Genomic DNA, 20,381 nt, shown 5'->3' with positions numbered 1-20,381 from the left:
AAGACGAATTTTATTGAGGCACCAGACTTGCTCAAATGAAAATGCTCAAATTGAATGAAAGTTGCGTACATATCTGAGGATCACTCACGTAAATTGGCATAATTTTCTGAGTTACCTACAGAGAATTAGGCCCAGATTCGTGACAGCAAGAAATCTGTTTCGCGCGAGTAATCCAAATCTAGTATTCACTTTACTATCAAAGACTTTACTTGGCACAACAAATGCAATAAAATAATATAAGGAGAGGTTGCTACAGTAGTAACAACTTCCAAGACTCAAATACAAAATAAAGTACTGTAGCAAAATAAACACATGGGTTATCTCCCAAGAAGTTCTTTCTTTATAGCCATTAAGATGGGCTCAGCAGTTTTTATGATGTACTCGCAAGAAATAGTAGTTGAGGCAAAAGAGAGCATCAAGAGGCAAATTCAAAACACATTTAAGTCTAACATGCTTCCTATGCATAGGAATCTTGTAAGTAAACAAGTTCATGAAGAGCAAAGTAACAAGCATAGGAAGATAAAACAAGTGTAGCTTCAAAAATTTCAGCACAAAGAGAGGCATTTTAGTAACATGAAAATTTCTACAACCATATTTTCCTCTCTCATAATAACTTTCAGTAGCATCATGAGCAAACTCAACAATATAACTATCACATAAAGCATTCTTATCATGAGTCTAATGCATAAAATAATTACTCTCCACATAGGCATAATCAATTTTATTAGTTGTAGTGGGAGCAAATTCAACAAAGTAGCTATCATTATTATTCTCATCAAGTGTAGGAGGCATAGTATAATCACAATAAAATTTACTCTCCATAGTAGGTGGCACCAAAAGACCACTACTATCATTATAATCATCATAAATAGGAGGCAAAGTATCATCAAAGAAAATTTTCTCCTCAATGCTTGGGGGACTAAAAAGATCATGAAAACCCAGCTTCCCCAAGCTTAGAACTTTCTATATTATTATCAACAATGGTGTTCAAAGCGTTCATACTAATATTACTACCGACATGCAAATAAGGTTCCATAGGTTTTTTAATTTTCGCATCAAACAATCCATGTTTTAAATCAGGAAATAGAATAAGAAGCTCATTCTTGTCCATTATGCCAAACTAGTGTAAACAAGAAACAAAAAGATGCAATTGCAGGATCTAAAGGAAATAGCTTTGAGTACTTACAACGGCGAAAATAGCTTAGTAGCCGAGATCCGGAGTGTGAGTACCTTTTACCTTTCCTCCCCGGCAACGGCGCCAGAAAATAGCTTGATGTCTACGGGTGCTTCTATTCTTGTAGACAGTGTTGGGCCTCCAAGAGCGAGAGGTTTGTAGAACAGCAGCAAGTTTCCCTTAAGTGGATCACCCAAGGTTTATCGATCTCAGGGAGGAAGAGGTCAAAGATATCTCTCTCATGCAACCCTGCAACCACAAAGCAAGAAGTCTCTTGTGTCCCCAACACACCTAATAGGTGCACTAGTTCGGCGAAGAGATAGTGAAATACAGGTGGTATGAATAAGTAGTAGCAACGGCACCAGAAAAGTGCTTTGCCCAGGACAGTAAACAAGCAGTAGTAACGTAGCAGTAGTAACGTAGTAAAACAGTAAACAAGCGACAGCAGTATTTAGGAACAAGGCCTAGGGAATATACTTTCACTAGTGGACACTCTCAACTTTGATCACATAACAGAATAGATAGATGCATACTCTACACTCTTTTGTTGGATGATGAACACCATTGCGTAGGATTACACGAACCCTCAATGCCGGAGTTAACAAGCTCCACAATTCAATGTTCATATTTAAATAACCTTAGAGTGCATGAAAGATCAACACGACTAAACCAAGTACTAACACGAGCATGCACACTTGTCACCTTCACACTATGTAGGAGGAATAGATCACATCAATACCATCATAGCAATAGTTAACTTCACAATCTACAAGAGATCATAATCATAGCCTACGCCAAGTACTAATACGGATGCACACACTTGTCACCATTACACCGTGCGGGAGGAATAAACTACTTTAATAACATCACTAGAGTAGCACATAGATAAATTGTGATACAAAACACATTGCAATCATAAAGAGATATAAATAAGCACTTCACTACGCCATTCACAACAGTGAATAAGTATTATGTGAAATATAGCCTAAGAGACCCACACGGTGCACACACTGTCACCTTTACACACGTGGGACAAGGAGTCTCCGGAGATCACATAAGTAAAACCCACTTGACTAGCATAATGACATCTAGATTACAAGCATCATCATATGAATCTCAATCATGTAAAGCAGCTCATGAGATTATTGTATTGAAGCACATAGGAGAGAGATTAACCACATAGCTACCGGTACAGCCCGAGCCTCGATGGAGAACTACTCCCTCCTCATGGGAGACGAGCAGCGTTGATGAAGATGGCGGTGGTGTCGATGGAGGAGCCTTCCGGGGCACTTCCCCGTCCCGGCGGCGTGCCGGAACGGAGACTCCTGTCCCCCAGATCTTGGCTTCGCGATGGCGGCGGCTCTGGAAGGTTTCTCGTACCGTGGCTTTTTCGTCTCGAGGTTTTAGGTCTGGGACCTTTATATAGGCGAAGAGGCGGCGTCAGAAGGTCGAAGGGGCGACGACACCATAGGGCCGCGCGGCCAGGGGGTGGGCCGCGCCACCCTATCATCTGGGGGCCCTGTGGCGGCTCTCGGGTGTTCTGGATGCTTCCGGGCAAAATAGGAACTTGGGCGTTGATTTCGTCCGATTCCGAGAATATTTCCTTACTAGGATTTCTGGAACCAAAAATAGCAGAAAACAGGAACTGGCCCTTCGGCATCTCGTCAATAGGTTAGTTCCGGAAAACGCATAATAATGACATATAATGTGCATAAAACATGTAGATATCATCAATAATATGGCATGGAACATAAGAAATTATCGATACGTCGGAGACGTATCAGACACTTTGGTGTGAAGAAGACGGAGGATGTACTTGCTGCACACTTATTTTGGCCACGTATGTGTCGAGATGTTGAGAGATTTGTGGCACGCTGCATTACATGTCAAAAAGCTAAGTCTGGACTTAATCCACATTGTTTATATATGCCTCTTCCTGTTCCTAGTGTACCTTGGGAGGATATTTCTATGGATTTCGTTTTGGGTTTGCCTCGTACACAGAAGGGGAGGGATAGTATCTTTGTTGTTGTGGATAGGTTTTCTAAGATGGCACACTTTATTCCATGTCACAACACTGATGATGCTACACATGTTGCTGATTTGTTCTTTCGCGAAATTGAGCGTTTACATGGTGTGCCAAATACTATTGTTTCTGATCGTGATACTAAGTTTCTTAGCCACTTTTGGAGATGTTTATGGGCTAAGTTGGGGACTAAATTGCTGTTTAGTACTACATGTCATCCCCAAACTGATGGATAAACTGAAGTAGTAAATAGAACTTTGTCTACTATGCTGCGGGCTGTTTTGAAGAAGAACTTAAAATTGTGGGAAGAATGTTTACCTCATGTTGAATTTGCTTACAATCGTTCGCTGCATTCTACCACTAAGATTGCCCATTTGAGATTGTTTATGGTTTTGTACCACGTGCACCTATTGATTTGTTGCCTTTACCATCTTCTGTGCAAAATAATTTGGATCCTACAGACCGTGCTGAATTGATACTAAAATTGCATGAGACTACTAAAGACAACATAGCACGCATGAATGCTAAGTTTAAAATTGCTGGGGATAGATGAAGAAAACATGTTGTGTTTGATGTTGGTGATCTTGTTTGGTTGCATTTGCGCAAAGATCGTTTTTCTGAATTGCGCAAGTCTAAACTAATGCCACGCGCTGCTGGTCCTTTTAAGGTGTTAGAGAAAATAAATGATAATGCATATAAACTTGAGCTTGCTGCAGAATTGGGTCTGGTTAGTCCTACATTTAACATTTCAGATTTGAAGCCTTACTTTGGTGAAGAAGAGGAGCTTTCGTCGAGGACGACTTCAATTCAAGAAGGGGGGCATGATGAGGAAATCCCATCTCTTGATACAACCGTTGTACCTACAACAACACAAATACAAGGACCAATCACTCGAGCTCGTGCCAAACAACTTAACTATCAGGTACTTTCGTTTCTTGGAACTATTCCTCACATACATGAGAATATGATGTTGCCTAAATCAGATATGTTTGTTACTCTTAGGAATGATGGACCAAACATGGATGAGGAGGACAAGCATTGGAGCATGATCACGCATGAAGGAGATGGCAGCAAGCATTTGAGGATTGAAGATGACGCCGCAAGTGGAGATTTCAGAACTTTGAAGCCACCATAAGAAGAGATGAAGACATGTACGAAATATAGAGTTTCCCACTTCATAATTTCGTCCATAGCATAATACGGTGCTGCGTCACCTTTAGTTTTGGGCCAGGCCCATGTTATTTTCGCAGGAATTAAGTCAGGCACTTTTTAGAGTCCGTATTGAAGGGGGAAAGGCCTTCTAGGGTTTGGTTCGGCCACCATATGTATGGCTGGCCGAAACCCCACCTTTTCCTCCTTTAAATACCCCCATAGCCGTCACGTTTAGACTCATATTTTGATTAGACTAAAAGTTATCCATTGCTGCAACTCTCGTGTACTTCTTTTGAGGCCAACGCCCAGAGCAAGACCGATTATTCGGAATCCCACCTTTTTCAATAAAGCTTTCATCTTTCATCCGCAATATTCTGATTGCATCATTAGTTCTTACTTGTTCTCGATTTCAGGTAGGAATTAAGACCCTCGCTGGTCAGGCTGATCGCGCATCCGCAAGATCCAGTAACTCCCGGAGATTGTCCTAGCGATTGCATTGGCGCACGAGCTTTGCACGTGTAGTCGGATCGTCAAGCACGAACTCCACCAACAAATCGACGCTATCATACTCTCATCGAAAGATCGGCCACCTTTGCCCTATCACCGTGGCAGATTATGACTTTTGGATTTGGCATTCTTTCTTTGGCATGGCCGGATCACACAATGACATCAACATGTTGCAGCAGTCTCCGGTGTTCAGCGGACTAGTTGAAGAGCATGCTCCACCATGCAACTATGAGATCAATGGCCACCAATATACCAAATGCTATTATCTAGTCGATGGTATATATCAAACATGGGCCACTTTTGTCAAAACAATCTCGAATCCATCAGCCCAGAAGAATTCCCACTTTGCTACACGACAGGAGGCTTGCAGGAAGGATGTCGAGCGGGCATTTGGTGTGCTTCAAGCTCAATTTGCAATTGTTCGGTACCATGCTCTAAGCTGGTCTCACGACCAAATGTGGGAGGTGATGCAGGCTTGTGTGATCATGCGCAATATGATCATCGAGGATGACCGCAAGAATCATGCCAGGTCACATGTTGGTCCCTATGAGTGTGAAGACCCTCTTGCGGAGGTTGATCATGAGTTGCCTGCAGATTTTGCTGATTTACTCGCCATGCACGCAGAGATCCGTGATAGCAATATTCACGAGCAACTTCAAGTTGATCTCGTTGAGCATTTGTGGAGGATCAAAGGATTATCAGCAAATACCGCGGCACATTGATCTAGCCCTATTTATTTGTTGTTTTATTGTTCGTTGTATTTTAATTTGAAAGCAATCTCCGCAAACATATTTATTTGTATGCTATATTTAATAAATGGTTGTATTTTCGAAAACCCTTGTTTAATGTTTGGGGGGAGCGTTTAGGCGACGCGACTGGGGAGCGACGTCCCCCAAACGCGGCACGAACAAAACACGTTCCCCAAACGCTCGATTCGGCGTGGATTGGGGGACGGTTTGGGAGACGCGACTGAAGATGCTCTAATTAAGCAAACTCTATCTTTTGAGCGGTAGCATAGCATAATCGTAGTGGTTCCTTTATTACTAGGAACTTTGTGTCTAAAGGATGACTTTTTCGACAAAGGGAATATATATTAATATCGCGGCGATACCAACTACATCTAGCCCATGCAACAACATAATTTTCTAATGTCAATACGGATGCACACGTAAAAAAAGAATTACAGAAAAGAAAAGTCCTACTAGAGTGATCTATTCCTGACCAAACACCACCAAGACAACACCCAAAATTCATCTTCTCCAAAATCGACGCTTTCTAGAAGGAAACAGTGCACAAGTGCCGTTATCGCCCTGATCATAGATTATAGTTTTTTACCCATAAATACAGCCAAGTTCACAAAACAATGTCTTTAATAAGACTATTGCTGGGCACAACCAATTAAGAACAGCAAGTTTAGACTCTGAATTTCTCTCGCCCGTTGCTCCAAGTCACTAATCACCTCGCCACTAGGACACCACCATCACCAGTCCACGGATCTTGGCTATCATGCTATTCTCCGCAACTGACTTCATCATGTGGAATTAAAGACATGTTCCACGACGACAACAGAATGCAATGCAGAGCTTCACATCAAGCAAACGGTAAAAAAACATGGTTACGTTCGACCCAATATCATCCGATCCAGCAACCTCCAAGCATGTCGTCTATTGAAGTTCACCGATGAAGCCTTCCGAAACTCAAGACTGTCCAGATCAATGAAGACATGCATCAAGTAGATCTTCATCGTGGCATGAGAGGGATCCTGGGACCGCCTCATTTATACTTCCAATTATTTTGGTCAGTCAAACTAGAACTTTCAGCTATTTGAAAATGGAGAAAGTATAAAATAATATCGTTTTCGTCCTTTAGAGGCTGCTTGAAATGTTCTTGAAGAAGCAAAATTGCAAGAAAGGAAGAGATGATCCTTGTTTTTCAAGATGATGTGAGAGCCACACATTATGCAAGAATAATCTGGGATTAAGAAAGTTTGCTCTGCAACATTTCCCTAGTTGTGTAATAGAAGCCAGAAGAAGACATTGTATTGTTTACTGGCAGCAGGAATTCCAAAGCCATTTGAAAGTAGGGGAATGATGAACTGAACCTTGAAAATATTTGTACGCCCTAGATACAGAATAGTAATCCCCCATGGGTATTTCAAGTGTCTTTGAGTTGGTGAAGATCAAAACCGTTAACAACTTGCTGAAAACCATTTACCTCCTTGAAGGCCTCCACATATAAAGGGAAGTGAAAAAGTTGCTGCCCATCTTCAGGCTGAATCAAATCCTGAACTGAAATATCCGAATCCTTCGCAAACGAGAAAATATGCGGCCATTGAGTATTGGGAACAACCGAACAAGGTCAGCTAATTGTATGCCACAATTAGAGCATCTCCATCCGCGTCCCCCAAAACGTCCCCAAAGAAATTTGGGCGGACAAAAAAAACGTTCCCAGCCGGTTCCACGAAGTCTCTTTTTGTCCGGCGCGATCCGATATGGTGTCCAACGTACCGACCCCATCCCCGCCTCACAGGAGACGCTCCGGGCACGCCGGACACAACGAAAAGCGAGGCGAGGCATGGCGGGACCGGCGCGTCAGCGGCACAGGAAAAGTTCGTCCCCCTCTCCCGCCAAATCGCGCCTCGCCCGCCACATCGCGACTCTCCCGTCGCGCATTTCTGTGATCCCAACACATTTCACCACCTATACCGCCGATACATTTCTCCCTCCCGCCACCACTACTCTGTCCCTCCCGCCGCCGCTACCTCTCCCCATCCATGGCGCCGCCAACAGGCCAAAAAAAGGCGCCCAAGAAAGCGGCCACCAAGCCGCCGGACAATGGGACGAAAGGGACGAAGGCGCCCTTCGTGAAGCCGCGGAAGGCGCCGCCTCCGAAGAAGAGGCCGAAAGGATGGACCGACGATGAATGGCACCAAGACTGCCTGCGCCGCAAGCTGTCGACGACAGAGCGGAGGGGGCGGAGGGAGGCGCAGCAGGAGAAGAAGACGGTGGTAGCACGCGCGCATCAGCAGGCGTTGGCCGCGTGTATCGCGGCTACCAACGTGAGCCAATGGACTGCGTCGGCGCCGGTGTACATTTTGGGAGTGCAGTCTCCGTCGACATCCGGGTTCTACAACGACGGCCCCTCCGCCATCCCGGGTGCGTGACGCTAAACTTGTCGCCGCGGTACGAGGATGCGCTAACGCATGGAGGCTTCAATCCCAACGCCATGTTCTACTCCCCAGCGTACGAGCCAGCGACCCAGCGGGAGCCAGGCCCCGGTGCGGACGGCGCCCAGTTTACTGGGCGCAGGGGCCCGCTCGAATTCGCCGGTGGTGAGGAGGTGGATGAGGAGGAGGAGGAGGGTGATGAGGGGGGGTAGACGAAGAGGACGGCGAGGATGGAGAGGGCAGCGACGAAGAGGACGAGGACAACGCGGGTGCCGCGGAGGATGCAGATGATCTCGTGGAGGTTGACGCGACCGGTGTGAGGAAGAAGAAGAAGGCCTCGGACACACGATGCCCCAAGTGGACGGTTCCGGAGGATGAATGTCTCTACGAGTCGTGGGCGAAGGTGAGCCATGACTCTATCATCGGCGCCAACCAAAAATATGGAAAGTATTGGGCAAGGATCAAAGTGGAGTTCGACGAGCGCAAGCTAGTTAACGCCGATTACCGCAAAGTGACAATGAAGAGGAGCCAAAAGGCAATATCGACGTGTTGGGCCATCATCCAGGCGTCGGTGAACTTGTTCCATGGGTACCATCACGAGGCCGAGACCCGAGCCGACAGCGGCGCGAACATCAGTGATGTGGTACGCCTCTTTCTATGATAATCTTTGTTCAACGATCTGATTGCATTTCATTTAGCGCCTAGTTTGTTTGACGATATGATTGCATTTCCTTTGGGTAGTTTGACAAGGCCATGGAGTTGTATCGGAGGTACTCGGAAGGGAATAAGTCTTTCGCACTCATGCATTGCTATAGCAAGCTCAAAATGAACAACAAATGGTGGTTGACGCGTCAGTCGTTATCGAAGGGGAAAGACGCCATTAATCTGGATACGCCGCTGACAACATCGGCAGGGCGCCCTATCGGCAACAAGGCTGCCAAGGCCGCCTTGGCCGATGCTACGTTGACCGAGAAGTCGCATGCGACGTTCACGCAGTGCCTCACCGAGATCTCCTCGACCTTGCTCTGCTGCGACAAAAAGGTCGACGAAAGGTGGGCGGCGCTGCTGAAGAGGCAAGAGGAGAAGATGGCGCTCAAGAAACGCAAGGAGAACATGTCCCTGCTGACAGCGTCGACAGAAGAAATGTCTCCCCGGAAGCGGGCGGCACGCAACTTCTTCAAAGACCAGATCCTCGACGACATCGAAGTCAAAATAGACGGCCATGGCGGTCGAGGCAGCGGCTGCGGCTGCAACCCCAACCCCGGAGAAAGAGCCGGCAGACGTGTGCGCGATAACATCTACTAGTACACCTGCATCGGCCTCTGCCTCGGCGTCGGCGACAGAGCATGCATATCGGGCAGATCATGATGAGGTCGTCGTGATCGACAGGCCTACGTCGACTCAGGATGCCCCGTCTGCGTCGCCGTCGCCCAACCCCTTCCTCTTCTTTTAATTTAAGTTTGTCTGTAATATGATCACGCGCCCAGTAATTTGATCGCGGCTACTCTGATCGCGACGATTTCGGCAGGAACGATATCTTTTGAATGCAAACTATTTAAATTTCTATTTGGGGGCGAAGTTTAGGGGACACGGCTGGGGAGAGACTCAACCGCGACACGAATGAAACACAACCCCAAACGTTCGATCCGGATGCGTTTGGGATGCTTTGGAGGACGTGGTGGCTGGTCAAATGGTGTTTCCGTGACCCTATGGTTTTCAGCGTTGGGTTTTTTTAAAGACAAAGAAAATTTCAATCCTGATTTCGTGCAAGTGTAGTTAAAGAAATGGCGTTGGGTTCGTATCCAACGTGCTACGAAGATCCAGTGTTCCATAACCATTTGATTCTGGCATGACAATTGGCTGACCTTGTTCCCCAAGACGAAATCAGGATCGGAATTTTCTGTTCCTGCAGCGATGGATTCTTCTTCTAGGCTAGTACTAGTAGTACTAATTAATTCGCAGCAAACGATGACTTCGTGTACAACACGCACCGTACGCGATAACAGCCAGCAAGAATGCATTTTGTAATCGCTGTCATCCTGTAGCAGTAGTTGTTGTCAAACCTCTCCCCCACACCCACAGCAGTTTCTTGTGTCCACGGTCAGAGCCACGGCAATGGAGAGCAACATCAGCACCTGCGCCATCTGCAATGGCGACATGCGCCGTGGCTTCGGCGGCAGCGGCTTCACGGCCGACTGCTCCCACCAGTTTCACTTCCGCTGCGTCTCCGGGAGCCTCGAGATCAGCAGCCGCCAAGCCTGCCCGCTCTGCAGCGCGCGGTGCCGCGACCTGCCGTCCTCCCGCTCCTCCAGGAGCACGCCGCCGCCACCAGCGTCGCGCGTGCCAGCTCAGCCCTTCTTCCGGCCCAAGGAGCCGCGCGTGTTCGACGACGACGACCCGCTAGTCCGAGCGCCTCGGCCTCTCGGCGACCGACACCATAGCGCAGCAGGCTCAACGTCGTCCAGCAGCGGGTCGATAGCGGTAGCGCTCAACACGCACTGCGAGTACTCGTCTCTCCCGCGGGACGCCACCCACGAAAACTTCGCCGTGCTCGTGCACGCCAGGGCTCCGGGAAGCGGTGGCGTCGACGCGCCACCGCGCGCTCGGGCGCCGCTCGACCTGGTGACCGTGCTCGACGTGAGCGGCAGCATGGTGGGGAGCAAGCTGACGCTGCTGAAGCAGGCCATGGGCTTCGTCGTCGACAGCCTCGGCCCCGCCGACCGCCTCTGCGTCGTCTCCTTCTCCTCCGGCGCCAGCCGCCTGATGCGGCTCGCGCGCATGTCGGAGTCGGACGGCGGGAAGGCCCTGGCGAAGCGCGCCGTGGAGTCGCTCGCGGCCGGCGGCGGCACCAACATCGGCGCCGCGCTCCGGAAGGCCGCCAAGGTGCTCGATGACCGCCTCCACAGGAACGCCGTCGCGAGCGTGATACTCCTGTCGGATGGGCAGGACACGTACACGGTGCCCAGGCGCGGGCAGGACGCCGACTACGACGCGCTCGTGCCGCCTTCCTTCGCGTACACCGGTGACGGCTACCGGTCCGCGCCGGTCCACACCTTCGGGTTCGGCACCGACCACGACGCGGCGGCCATGCACACCATCGCCGAGGCCACGGGCGGCACCTTCTCCTTCATCGAGAACGAGGCGGACATCCAGGACGCCTTCGCGCAGTGCATCGGCGGCCTCCTCTCGGTCGCCGTGCAGGAACTGCGCGTCGACGTCGCGTGCGCGAACACGGGCGTCCGGGTGCGGTCGGTCAGCTCCGGCTGCTACAGGAGCCGCATCGACGAGGACGGCCGCGCCGCATCCATCGACGTCGGCGAGCTCTACGCGGACGAGGAGAGGCGCTTCTTGCTGCTCATGGACGTGCCCAGAGCGCGCGTCACCTCGGACGTCACCCACCTGATGCAAGTCAGCTGCGTTTACCGGGACATGGCTACTGGACTGCCAACCAACGTGGACGGCGAGGACGCGGTGGTGCTCAGGCCGTCGCGTTCGGCGAGCCTCGAGCGCTCCGCGGAGGTCGACCGGGAGCGCGTCCGGTTGGAGGCGACGGACGGCATCGCCGCGGCTCGAGCGGCGGCGGAGCGGGGCGCGCATGAGGAGGCGGTAGAGATACTCCGGAAGAAGCAGCGAGCCGTGGCGCGCTCGGCGGTGGCCCGGGCTGGGGACTCCATGTGCGTGGAGCTGTCGCGAGACCTTCAGGAGATGCGCGCGCGCGTGGCGGACCGGCGGCGGTACGAGCTGTCCGGGCGTGCGTACGTGCTCGCAGGGCTGAGCTCGCACGCGCAGCAGCGCGCCACGTCTCGGCAGATGTCTTGCGACGGCGAGACGGCGGGCCGCAGAGCAGAGTCCGGCCGTGCCACGACGCAGATATCGACCGCGTCGTTCTCGTACATGACGCCGGCGATGATGGACATGCTGGACCGATCGCGGAGATCGCGGGAGCTGAGGAGCAAGGAGCGGCCAAGGAGCGCAAACTATTGAACCCACCAAGATTAGGATTGAGACCGAATAGTTTTTTTTCTTCTTCTTCCGAAAATGAACAAACAGATCTCACTTCTCAAGAAATTTAATTGGCACTAGTTAAAATGACCGTGCGTTGCCACGAGTGACGGGCTACTCAAGCCTTTAAAACTATTTTGCTAAACATGTAATTTGAGGCATAGTTTTTTTATGATTCCATCTTATTCGTAATATTTTGTGATACCATTTTGCTCATACGGTAGAAATGGTATATGATGTGCAAAAGCTCTTGTTATATTGTTGTGGCGCTTCACCTTAGTCATCAAGACAACTCAATGTGATTGTCTCCATAATTGTCTCAACGTGTTGACTAAAAACATCAAAAATACCACATCTTTGTGTTTCTACAATACTAAAATACTACAAATAAGTACACAGATGCTATCAAAATGACATTAAACTTCATTAACACAACCCAAATTATTAGTTTTGCGACCTTTACAGTTGACTTCTACAACAACTACTCCCTTGACAGCAGTGCCATTGTTGATCAACAATTAATTTCAAACGCCTGGTAGGATAATGTCTTGTCCACATTGAACTCGCAGAAGAACAATATGTTTCCTTCACCCTACTAATACTACGCAAGACCCTAGTAATGATACATGCATATTCTAAGAAATATCTAACATTCACCAAAGTTAAAGGGCATTGAAACAAGCATACTAATGATAGTGTGCAGAAAATGAGCATGATTAAATAATACACTTATTACCGTGTGCATCAAATAGACATTATTAATAGAAAAATATTTCTAGTGACAATGCAAAAAAGAATACTGCAAGGCGCACTAAGATAGAAGAATCAACTTTATAAGCTATAAACTCGCACATAGATGATGAATGCAAGAAATTATAAATGATAAGATGATGTGACGGAGCTAAATCCAATACAAGAATCCTCGTCTTCTACTTTTCAAAATGCTTCTTGTCATATATTACATGAAATGAATAGGAAGATAGTGAAAACGGTATATCTCATGAAAATAATCTATTAGGTTTTTCAGTCTCTTCGAGCGAAATTCGTTGACCCCTTACGCGATGAGGAATTGGAAATCTAGAAGGTTCCGAATTGAAAATCAGCTATTATATGCAGATTAGACACTCCCAGATAGGTGCCTACTCCCAGATAACACACGTCAGTCGCTAAGGGCATGTATAATCGGATGACGTTAGCCTTCCCTTACGGTCGATACATCGGATTTTTTGCTTAGTTAAACAAGAGAGAATAAAATAAGATAAGGTTGTCTTCTCTTAGCTAAAGGATGGTCTCTTAGATAATAAGAGAAGACTATTTTCTCCATTATACTATATGTCTTCTCTTATCAACCCAATTTCGTACTAAAATTATTTGATTCTCATTAATTGCTAGAGATGACATAAGAGATAATACATTATCGGTTTTGCTATGTCTCAGTCAACTGAGATTTTCTTAAGTCTAAGTCAATTGCAAAAAAGTGCTTGAGTTGCACTTTTCTGTTAAAAAAGTGCAATTGCACTTTTCTGCCAGAAATGTGCAACTCAACCAAGTTGCACTTTTTTTTAAACTGCAATTGCACTTTTCTGAGTTGACTGAGACTTAAGAAAATCTCAGTCAACTTAGACATAGACACTATTTAGCGTCTGCTCTAGATAACGTGGACGGCTAAAAGAACACACGCCTTCTCCGCCTATTGTACATGCTCTACCCTAAAATTCTTGGTAAATTACAGATAATAAGGGCCCTGATCAGCTAACATGTCGAGATGGAAAGTCCACTCATACATGAAATACGAGTAACGTAGTACTACCTCCATACCGGATTAATGGGCAATTACGCACTTCGAGAAACAAATTTGACTACTAATTTGATTAATAAAATATAAGATATATATCAAAAAAAAATTATTGAAAATATTTTTTGAATACGAATCCAACGGTATAATTTTGTGGCATATATCTCATATTTTGTTGACCAAATATATTATTAAATTTGTTTCTCGAAATGCGTAATTACCTATTAGGTATGGAGTATGGAGGTAGTACTAGTATTTGCCTTGTTTCCGTGGCGGTTACACACCTTGGTTTCAGGACTACTCGTTGAACCGACCTAACCCGAGGCGGGCGCTATATATACGCCCGGCCGCCCACTCGCCGATTTCATCCAAGAACCAGAGGGGAGAAGAAATCCCTAGCTAGCAATTATCCTACGGACATCAAGATCCAATCCTTCCGCTGCTCCATGGCCGACGCGAGCGACGCCGACGTGTGCGCCATCTGCCTCGGCGGCATGGTTCGCGGCCAGGCCGGCTTCACGGCGGAGTGCTCCCACGCCTTCCACCTCAACTGCATCTCCGCCAGCGTCGCGCACGGCAACCACGACTGCCCGCTCTGCAAGGCGCCGTGGACCGTCCTGCCGGCCGTCAACGCTCCACGGGTGCCGCCGCCGCCATCGCCCCAACAGGTTCCGCCGCCGTCGTCGTCATCCAGGCAAGTGCGCGGCCGCACGTACGAAGATGACGATCCGGTGCAGGAGATCGTTCAGGCGGATGCCGAAGCCGGCACCAACGGAGGAGCGATGGTCCTCAAGGCGCACTGCGAGTGCCCGGCCGTGGCGAGGGGCTCGTCCCGCGACAACTTCGCGCTGCTCGTGCACGTGAAGGCGCCATCGGCGGCCGCCACCGAGGCCGCGCGCGCGCCGCTCGACCTCGTGACGGTGCTCGACGTCAGCGGCAGCATGATCGGTTCTAAGCTGGCGCTGCTGAAGCAGGCAATGGGGTTCGTCATCGACAACCTCGGATCCGCTGACCGCCTCTCCGTGGTGGCCTTTAACCACGACGCGAGGCGCCTGTTCCGTCTCGTGCGCACGTCTGACGCGGGGAAGGCCGAGGCGAAGCGAGCCGTGGAGTCCCTCTTCGCGAACGGGGGCACGGACATCGGCAAAGGCCTACGAGTGGCCGCCGAGGTGCTCGACCACCGCCGGTACAAGAACGCCGTCACCAGCATCATGCTCCTTTCCGACGGGCAGGACTCGAACACCTACGCCGGGATGAGACATGGTAGAAACGCTGCTAACTACATCAACCTTGTGCCATCTTCGCTAACCTACAGCGGCGCCGGCAACCGGCCTCCAGCGGTCCACACGTTTGGCTTCGGCGCCGACCACGACGCTGCCGCGATGCACACAATCGCGGAGATGACGGCCGGGACGTTTTCCTTCATCGAGAACGAGGCTGTCCTCCAGGACTCGTTCGCGCAGTGCCTCGGCGGGCTCCTCACGGTCGCCGTCCAAGAGGCGCGCATCGCGCTGACGTGCCTACATCCTGGCGTGCGCGTCCGGGAGGTCAAGTCCGGACGCTACGACAACCGCGTGGACGCCGGTGGCCGTGCGGCCTCGGTGGACGTGGGCGAGCTCTACGCCGACGAGGAGAGGCGCTTTCTGGTACTCCTGGACGTACCTGCTGCAGGAGCCGATGATGGCGTCACCGGCCTTATCAAGCTGAGCTGCAATTACCGAGATGCCGCTACGGGGCAGGCGGTCGACGTCACTGGAGACGATGCCGTGGTCCAGAGGCCCGTTGAGGTGACCGACGAGGAGCCGTCCGTGGAGGTCGAGCGTGAGCGGCTGCGCGTGGCTGCAACTGAAGACATGGCAGCGGCACGGGACGCGGCTGATCGCAACGAACATGCCGAGGGCGCAGGGATACTGCGACGCCGGCTTGAGGCCGTCGAGCGTTCGGCGGTACGGCTGTCCGGCCGCAGTACGTTCACGGCCCTGGAGGGCGAGCTGCGTGACCTTATCGCTCGCGTGGAAGACCGAGATGAGTACGAGACGGTAGGACGCGCATGCTTCCTGTCCGGGATGAGCTCGCACAGGCAGCAGCGCGCCGGCGGCATGCAGCTGATGAGCCAGAGCGTACCGCTTAGTTTAGAGTTAGACAATAGTGATAGTGATGAGGACGACGACGATGAATGTGAAGAAGCTGAAGAAGATGAAGACGGAGAAGGATTACGAGACTGTTTGCGCTCACGGACTGTGGACTACAAACGGCCTATCAAGCAGAGCAAACGGTCGGCCCGGGCCTACGCGACTCCGGCAATGGCTGCGATGGTGAAGAGGTCGCGTGATCAGCGTAGGAAGACGGCTGCGGCGCCACCGCAGCAGCAGCAGAAGAAGAGGCATGTCGAAGGGCAGCAGCAGAAGCCAGGAGACCAGAGTGAGCCACGGAAACGTCACAGAAAACATTAGATCACCACCCACTACTATACGCAATCTGGCGAAGCGCACGGATTACTACTCCCTACTCTGTGGGAGTTTATCTTAGATATTACTCCGCAGTTTGTAGAAGATCGTCTTGAGCTTGTTATCCTACAGAGTTAGTTCGTATTTGTGTTATCCTACGCAGCAGTTTAAATAAGGTATAGTCTGTGTTATTGCTCTAAATTGGAATCAGAATCGAGATTTGCACGGATAATTTCACTCTGAAGTTCATTTTACTATTAACCAGTTGTCACTATGAAATCACTGGCTGCAACTGAAAGTACGTCACTCCGACGCACACTAACGCCGAATAAACATGAGACGCGATCAGGGATCAAGTCAAACGCCCTCCACCCCATCTCTCCTTGCATTTCTCCCCTGCTTTCACTTTCCTTAGAGCATCTCTAACAGAGCCCGTAAAAGATTCAAAACCGAAAAATAACCGCCGTTTTACGGGTTCGGGGCGAAAAACGGCGCAGATCAGTGACCGTAAACGGGCCAAAACCAAAAATATTTTTTCGGGCTGCGTTCGGTTCGCTCCGTCGGCCTGTATTTGTAGGGGCCGACAGAGCGAACCGAACGCAGCCCGAACACAATCCCTAATTTGCGCGCGAGGGAACCTTCAGCTCCTCCCAACCGCCGCCGCTCCCGCCGATCTGTGCGCCCTCACCATCCTCTGCGCCGCCACCCTCCGATTTGTCCCCGATGAGTCTCGAATCGACCCCGCCGGCCGCCGTTGCTACCCCGCCGGCTGCCGTTGCTACCGTGCCGGCGCCGCCACCCTCTCCCGTGGTCGCCGGAGCTTCCGCCGCTCCACCAACAACCCCGGCAACCGCTCCCACCCCTGTGACCCCCGCGGATGTTGCTTCGACGGTCTCGTCGACGACTGGGGCGAAGAGGCGGCGCGCGGGAACGCATCTGGTCCCGCAAGCCGGTGCCGCGGCGGTCACCGGTGATGGGTCGGCGGTGAAGCCGAAGGCAGCCCGTGCGAGACCGAAGAGTTCGGGTCCGAAAAGGACCAAAGTGAAGGCGGCGACTGCCCGTGGCCACGCGCCTCCTTGCCCATCTCCGCCAACGCCGCCGCCGCCGCCTCTGGAAGCCACCGCGAACGCCGCCCAGGACGTGCTCGACGACGGCTCAGCAAGGTACACATGAACTCTTCCTCCGTTTTTTCGATTGCAAGTACATACTGCGGCCTCGTCAAATTAGGAACGATTCCACCTCCTACATGGAGATGTTGGGGGAGGTGAACATTAACCCACTCCCTCCATTCGGCAATGAGAACGACTGCGGGGACGAGGTGGAAGAAGGGGACGAAGGGGACGAGGGGGGCGAGGAAGGGGACGACGGTGTGGTGGAGGTCACGGCCGATGGAAATCGGAAAAAGAGGCGGGCCAACAACTACACGGAGATTGAAGACGCCACCTTTTGCCGAGCTTGGGCCTCTGTGGGGATGGATGCTGTCTCCGGCACGGACAAACAGGGAAGCGGTACTAGCAGCGCATCGAGGACAAGTTCCATAAGCTCATGCCGCGCGTTCGCCATCCTGTCGATCGCACCTACCGATCCCTCCAAGGTCGTTGGGACGCGATCAAACCGGCGTGTAGCCGGTGGGCAGCAGCAATGGACCAAGTGGTGTCCAATCCTCCTAGCGGCGCAACTGTCGACGAATATGTGAGTGCATATTTGATAAAGCTAATTGTAGTTTATCTTGGGTGAGATATTGACGATTTGTTTGTTCCTTTTGCATATGTAGGATCGCATTGCCGATACTAGGTACAGAGACATGGCCGGCAGCAAGGGCAAGAGCTTCACCACGCGTCATTGTTTTGATGTGCTCCAACACCTCCCCAAGTGGAAACTGAGGGATGAAGAGGTCGCTCCGAAGAAGGCTGCGATGGTTGCGCTCGACGACACCGAGGACGAGAAGGATGGCAGGAACACCGACAAGCCGGAGGGGAACAAGAAGGCGAAGGAAAGGATAAGGCTCGTGGGGGAGGCTGCATTGTTGAGGGACAAGTTTGATCAAATGATGAAGTCGAAGGAGGTGATAGCGACCAAGACTTTGGAGACCAAGCGTGTCATCATCGAGACGAAGAAGGAGGCGAGCCTTGCAAAGCTTGAAGCCAGCCGAGAGGAAGCAAAGAGCAAAGCCAAGTTAGAGGAGATGAGGATCAATGTGAAGAAGGCCAAAGCAATGAAGCAACTATTGGCCGAAGAGAGGGAGATCATGATGATGAACACGAAGGAAATGAATGAGGTTCAACTGGAGTGGTGGAAGGAGACCTCGGCGAAGATCACGGCAAGGCGAAGAGCAGCTCGTCAAGAGGCAACTGCTGCTGCCGATGTGCCTCCAGGAGGTGGTGCCGATGTGACTCCAGGAGGTACTGCCGATGGTGCTGATGGCGGGCCAACCTCTATTTGATGCCGGCGGTTAGATCTGATGGGGAACTATGAACTGTGTCATTTGATTGTGTCATTTGATGTCTGCACTATGAACTATGCATGATTTGTTTGTGTTTTAACGTTCAGATTTGATCGATCATGAGCAAATCAATTTCGTAAACCTTGTTTTTACGGATTCGGATGCAGCTTCTGTTTTATAGTTTTGGTTTACGGACTCTTCTGCATCTGCCATTTTCCGGCCCGTAAACACGAGTTTGGTGCATCGAATCCGTGTTTTTCGGTTCGCGTTTTTACGGGCTCTGCTAGATGCTCTTACGGCCTCACTCTCACACTACGTATCACTCCCCGATGAAACAAATCGAAGCCAAGAATTTCTCTTGGATTCTTAGAGATTAGCCGACCCGCTCAGCCCCAAACCGCAGGGTCTCTCTGCTGTGCTCGCGAGAGAGCCGTTAGCCGTGACCTGTTCTTTCGTGGCGAGATGGCGTTGGCGTGGGAGCGCGCATGGCGCGCGGTGACCACCAGGCTCTGCATCCGCTCGCCGGCGCGGCGTGCGGCCAGCGGGGACACCACGGTGGCGCCGTGGGAGTGGGAGGACGACGGGTCGCCGGATGCTCTGTCCTCCGTGCCGTCAGGGAGTCGGAGATCCATGGTGAGACCTTGATTTCGTTTCTTGATCATCATTTTATTTATTTGATGCCTTGAATTACATAGGATCGTCCTGTTCTTGCTGTTGATATGGGTTGCGTTGGGTAGGGATCAGCTCATCAGAAATGTGTAGATACTTGAGAGAGATTTCCACCGAACAGCGAGACGGGGTCTACTCACATTGGGTTTCATCGGTGTCCAGCATAGTTTCCAGTTTTACTTTCTGAAATATTTTTCGTTTTGGCCAAAGGAATGAAATTTCTCTTAAAATTTATAAAAATATTCAAAATCTTGGCAGAAGCGAATTTGGTGGTTCAAGAAGTAGAATTATGCATAGATTGTGGAAAGAGGTCCTAATTTCCATGGTGTTGAGGCATCTATCCCACAAGCATACACGCACAAAAGGGTTAAAAGGGCCCTGTATGACCACATGCCATTTCCAAACATACTCACTTATTCCTTTTTTTAGAGTCATACTCACTTATTCCATTAGTTCAGTTTGCAGATTATTCCATCTTGTAGGTTGATACCTTGCAGTTTCAGTGATAGCAAAGTTGTATGAAAAACTTGGAAAAAGCAAAACAAAAATTCAGACCCAAAATCAAAACTAAAGTTTTGATTTGATTGATGTGTTTCTTCACCTGTTACTGAAAATAGTTCTCTGGTCACTTGTAGTGACAACCTGTTGGTGCGGTATTTTCGTCGTGAACTGTCTATAATCTACTTCAAGTGTTCTAGTGCCATTCCATCTGATTCCGATTATCTACTTGTGGGTTTTTTTAAACTGGATTTCTACACAGTGGAACAGGGACTGCAATATAGAAAAATGACTTCACGGTATTTTTTTTTTCTAGATCAACAGGGGTTGAACCCCCGGTTCCATTGCATTAAAGCATGAAATTCATGCAAACCGATACATTGGTTAGATTCAAAAATCATGTCATTTCGAAAACGCCAAATTCCCCACAGGACAGCACTAGAAATAACATAGTTTTGTTACTAAGCCAAACGCTCGCTACCGACTCGAAGTCATGAATCTCTCT

At 49.9% G+C, this 20,381-nt stretch overlaps 2 protein-coding genes across 2 annotated transcripts; both read left to right on the top strand.

The window, feature by feature from the left end:
- Positions 1–10,137: 10,137 nt before the first annotated feature.
- On the top strand, positions 10,138–12,047 carry LOC124647447 (E3 ubiquitin-protein ligase WAV3-like). Its single transcript, XM_047187393.1, has one exon. The coding sequence runs from the start codon at positions 10,138–10,140 to the stop codon at positions 12,004–12,006; it is 1,869 nt and encodes a 622-aa protein (XP_047043349.1). The 3' UTR covers positions 12,007–12,047.
- Positions 12,048–14,265: 2,218 nt separating this feature from the next.
- LOC124647446 (E3 ubiquitin-protein ligase WAV3-like) lies at positions 14,266–17,240 on the top strand. The gene is made up of 2 exons (XM_047187392.1): positions 14,266–15,939; positions 16,911–17,240. Exons 1-2 carry the CDS (start codon positions 14,266–14,268, stop codon positions 17,238–17,240), a joined length of 2,004 nt encoding a protein of 667 aa, XP_047043348.1.
- The last annotated feature ends 3,141 nt before the right edge of the window (positions 17,241–20,381 follow it).

This window comes from Lolium rigidum, chromosome 4, assembly GCF_022539505.1.
Source record: "Lolium rigidum isolate FL_2022 chromosome 4, APGP_CSIRO_Lrig_0.1, whole genome shotgun sequence".
Lineage (NCBI taxonomy): Eukaryota > Viridiplantae > Streptophyta > Magnoliopsida > Poales > Poaceae > Lolium > Lolium rigidum.
Note: the sequence above shows the minus strand (reverse complement) of the source record. Positions and strands in the feature narration are given on the sequence as shown.

Excerpts from the sequence above, each read along its gene's own strand:
- LOC124647446 (XM_047187392.1), top strand. The coding sequence starts at position 14,266 with ATGGCCGACGCGAGCGACGCCGACGTGTGCGCCATCTGCCTCGGCGGC. Across the intron at positions 15,940-16,910 it reads TGCAGCTGATGAGCCAGAGC|CTCCTCCCAACCGCCGCCGC; the intron begins GTACCGCTTAGT and ends GGGAACCTTCAG.
- LOC124647447 (XM_047187393.1), top strand. The coding sequence starts at position 10,138 with ATGGAGAGCAACATCAGCACCTGCGCCATCTGCAATGGCGACATGCGC.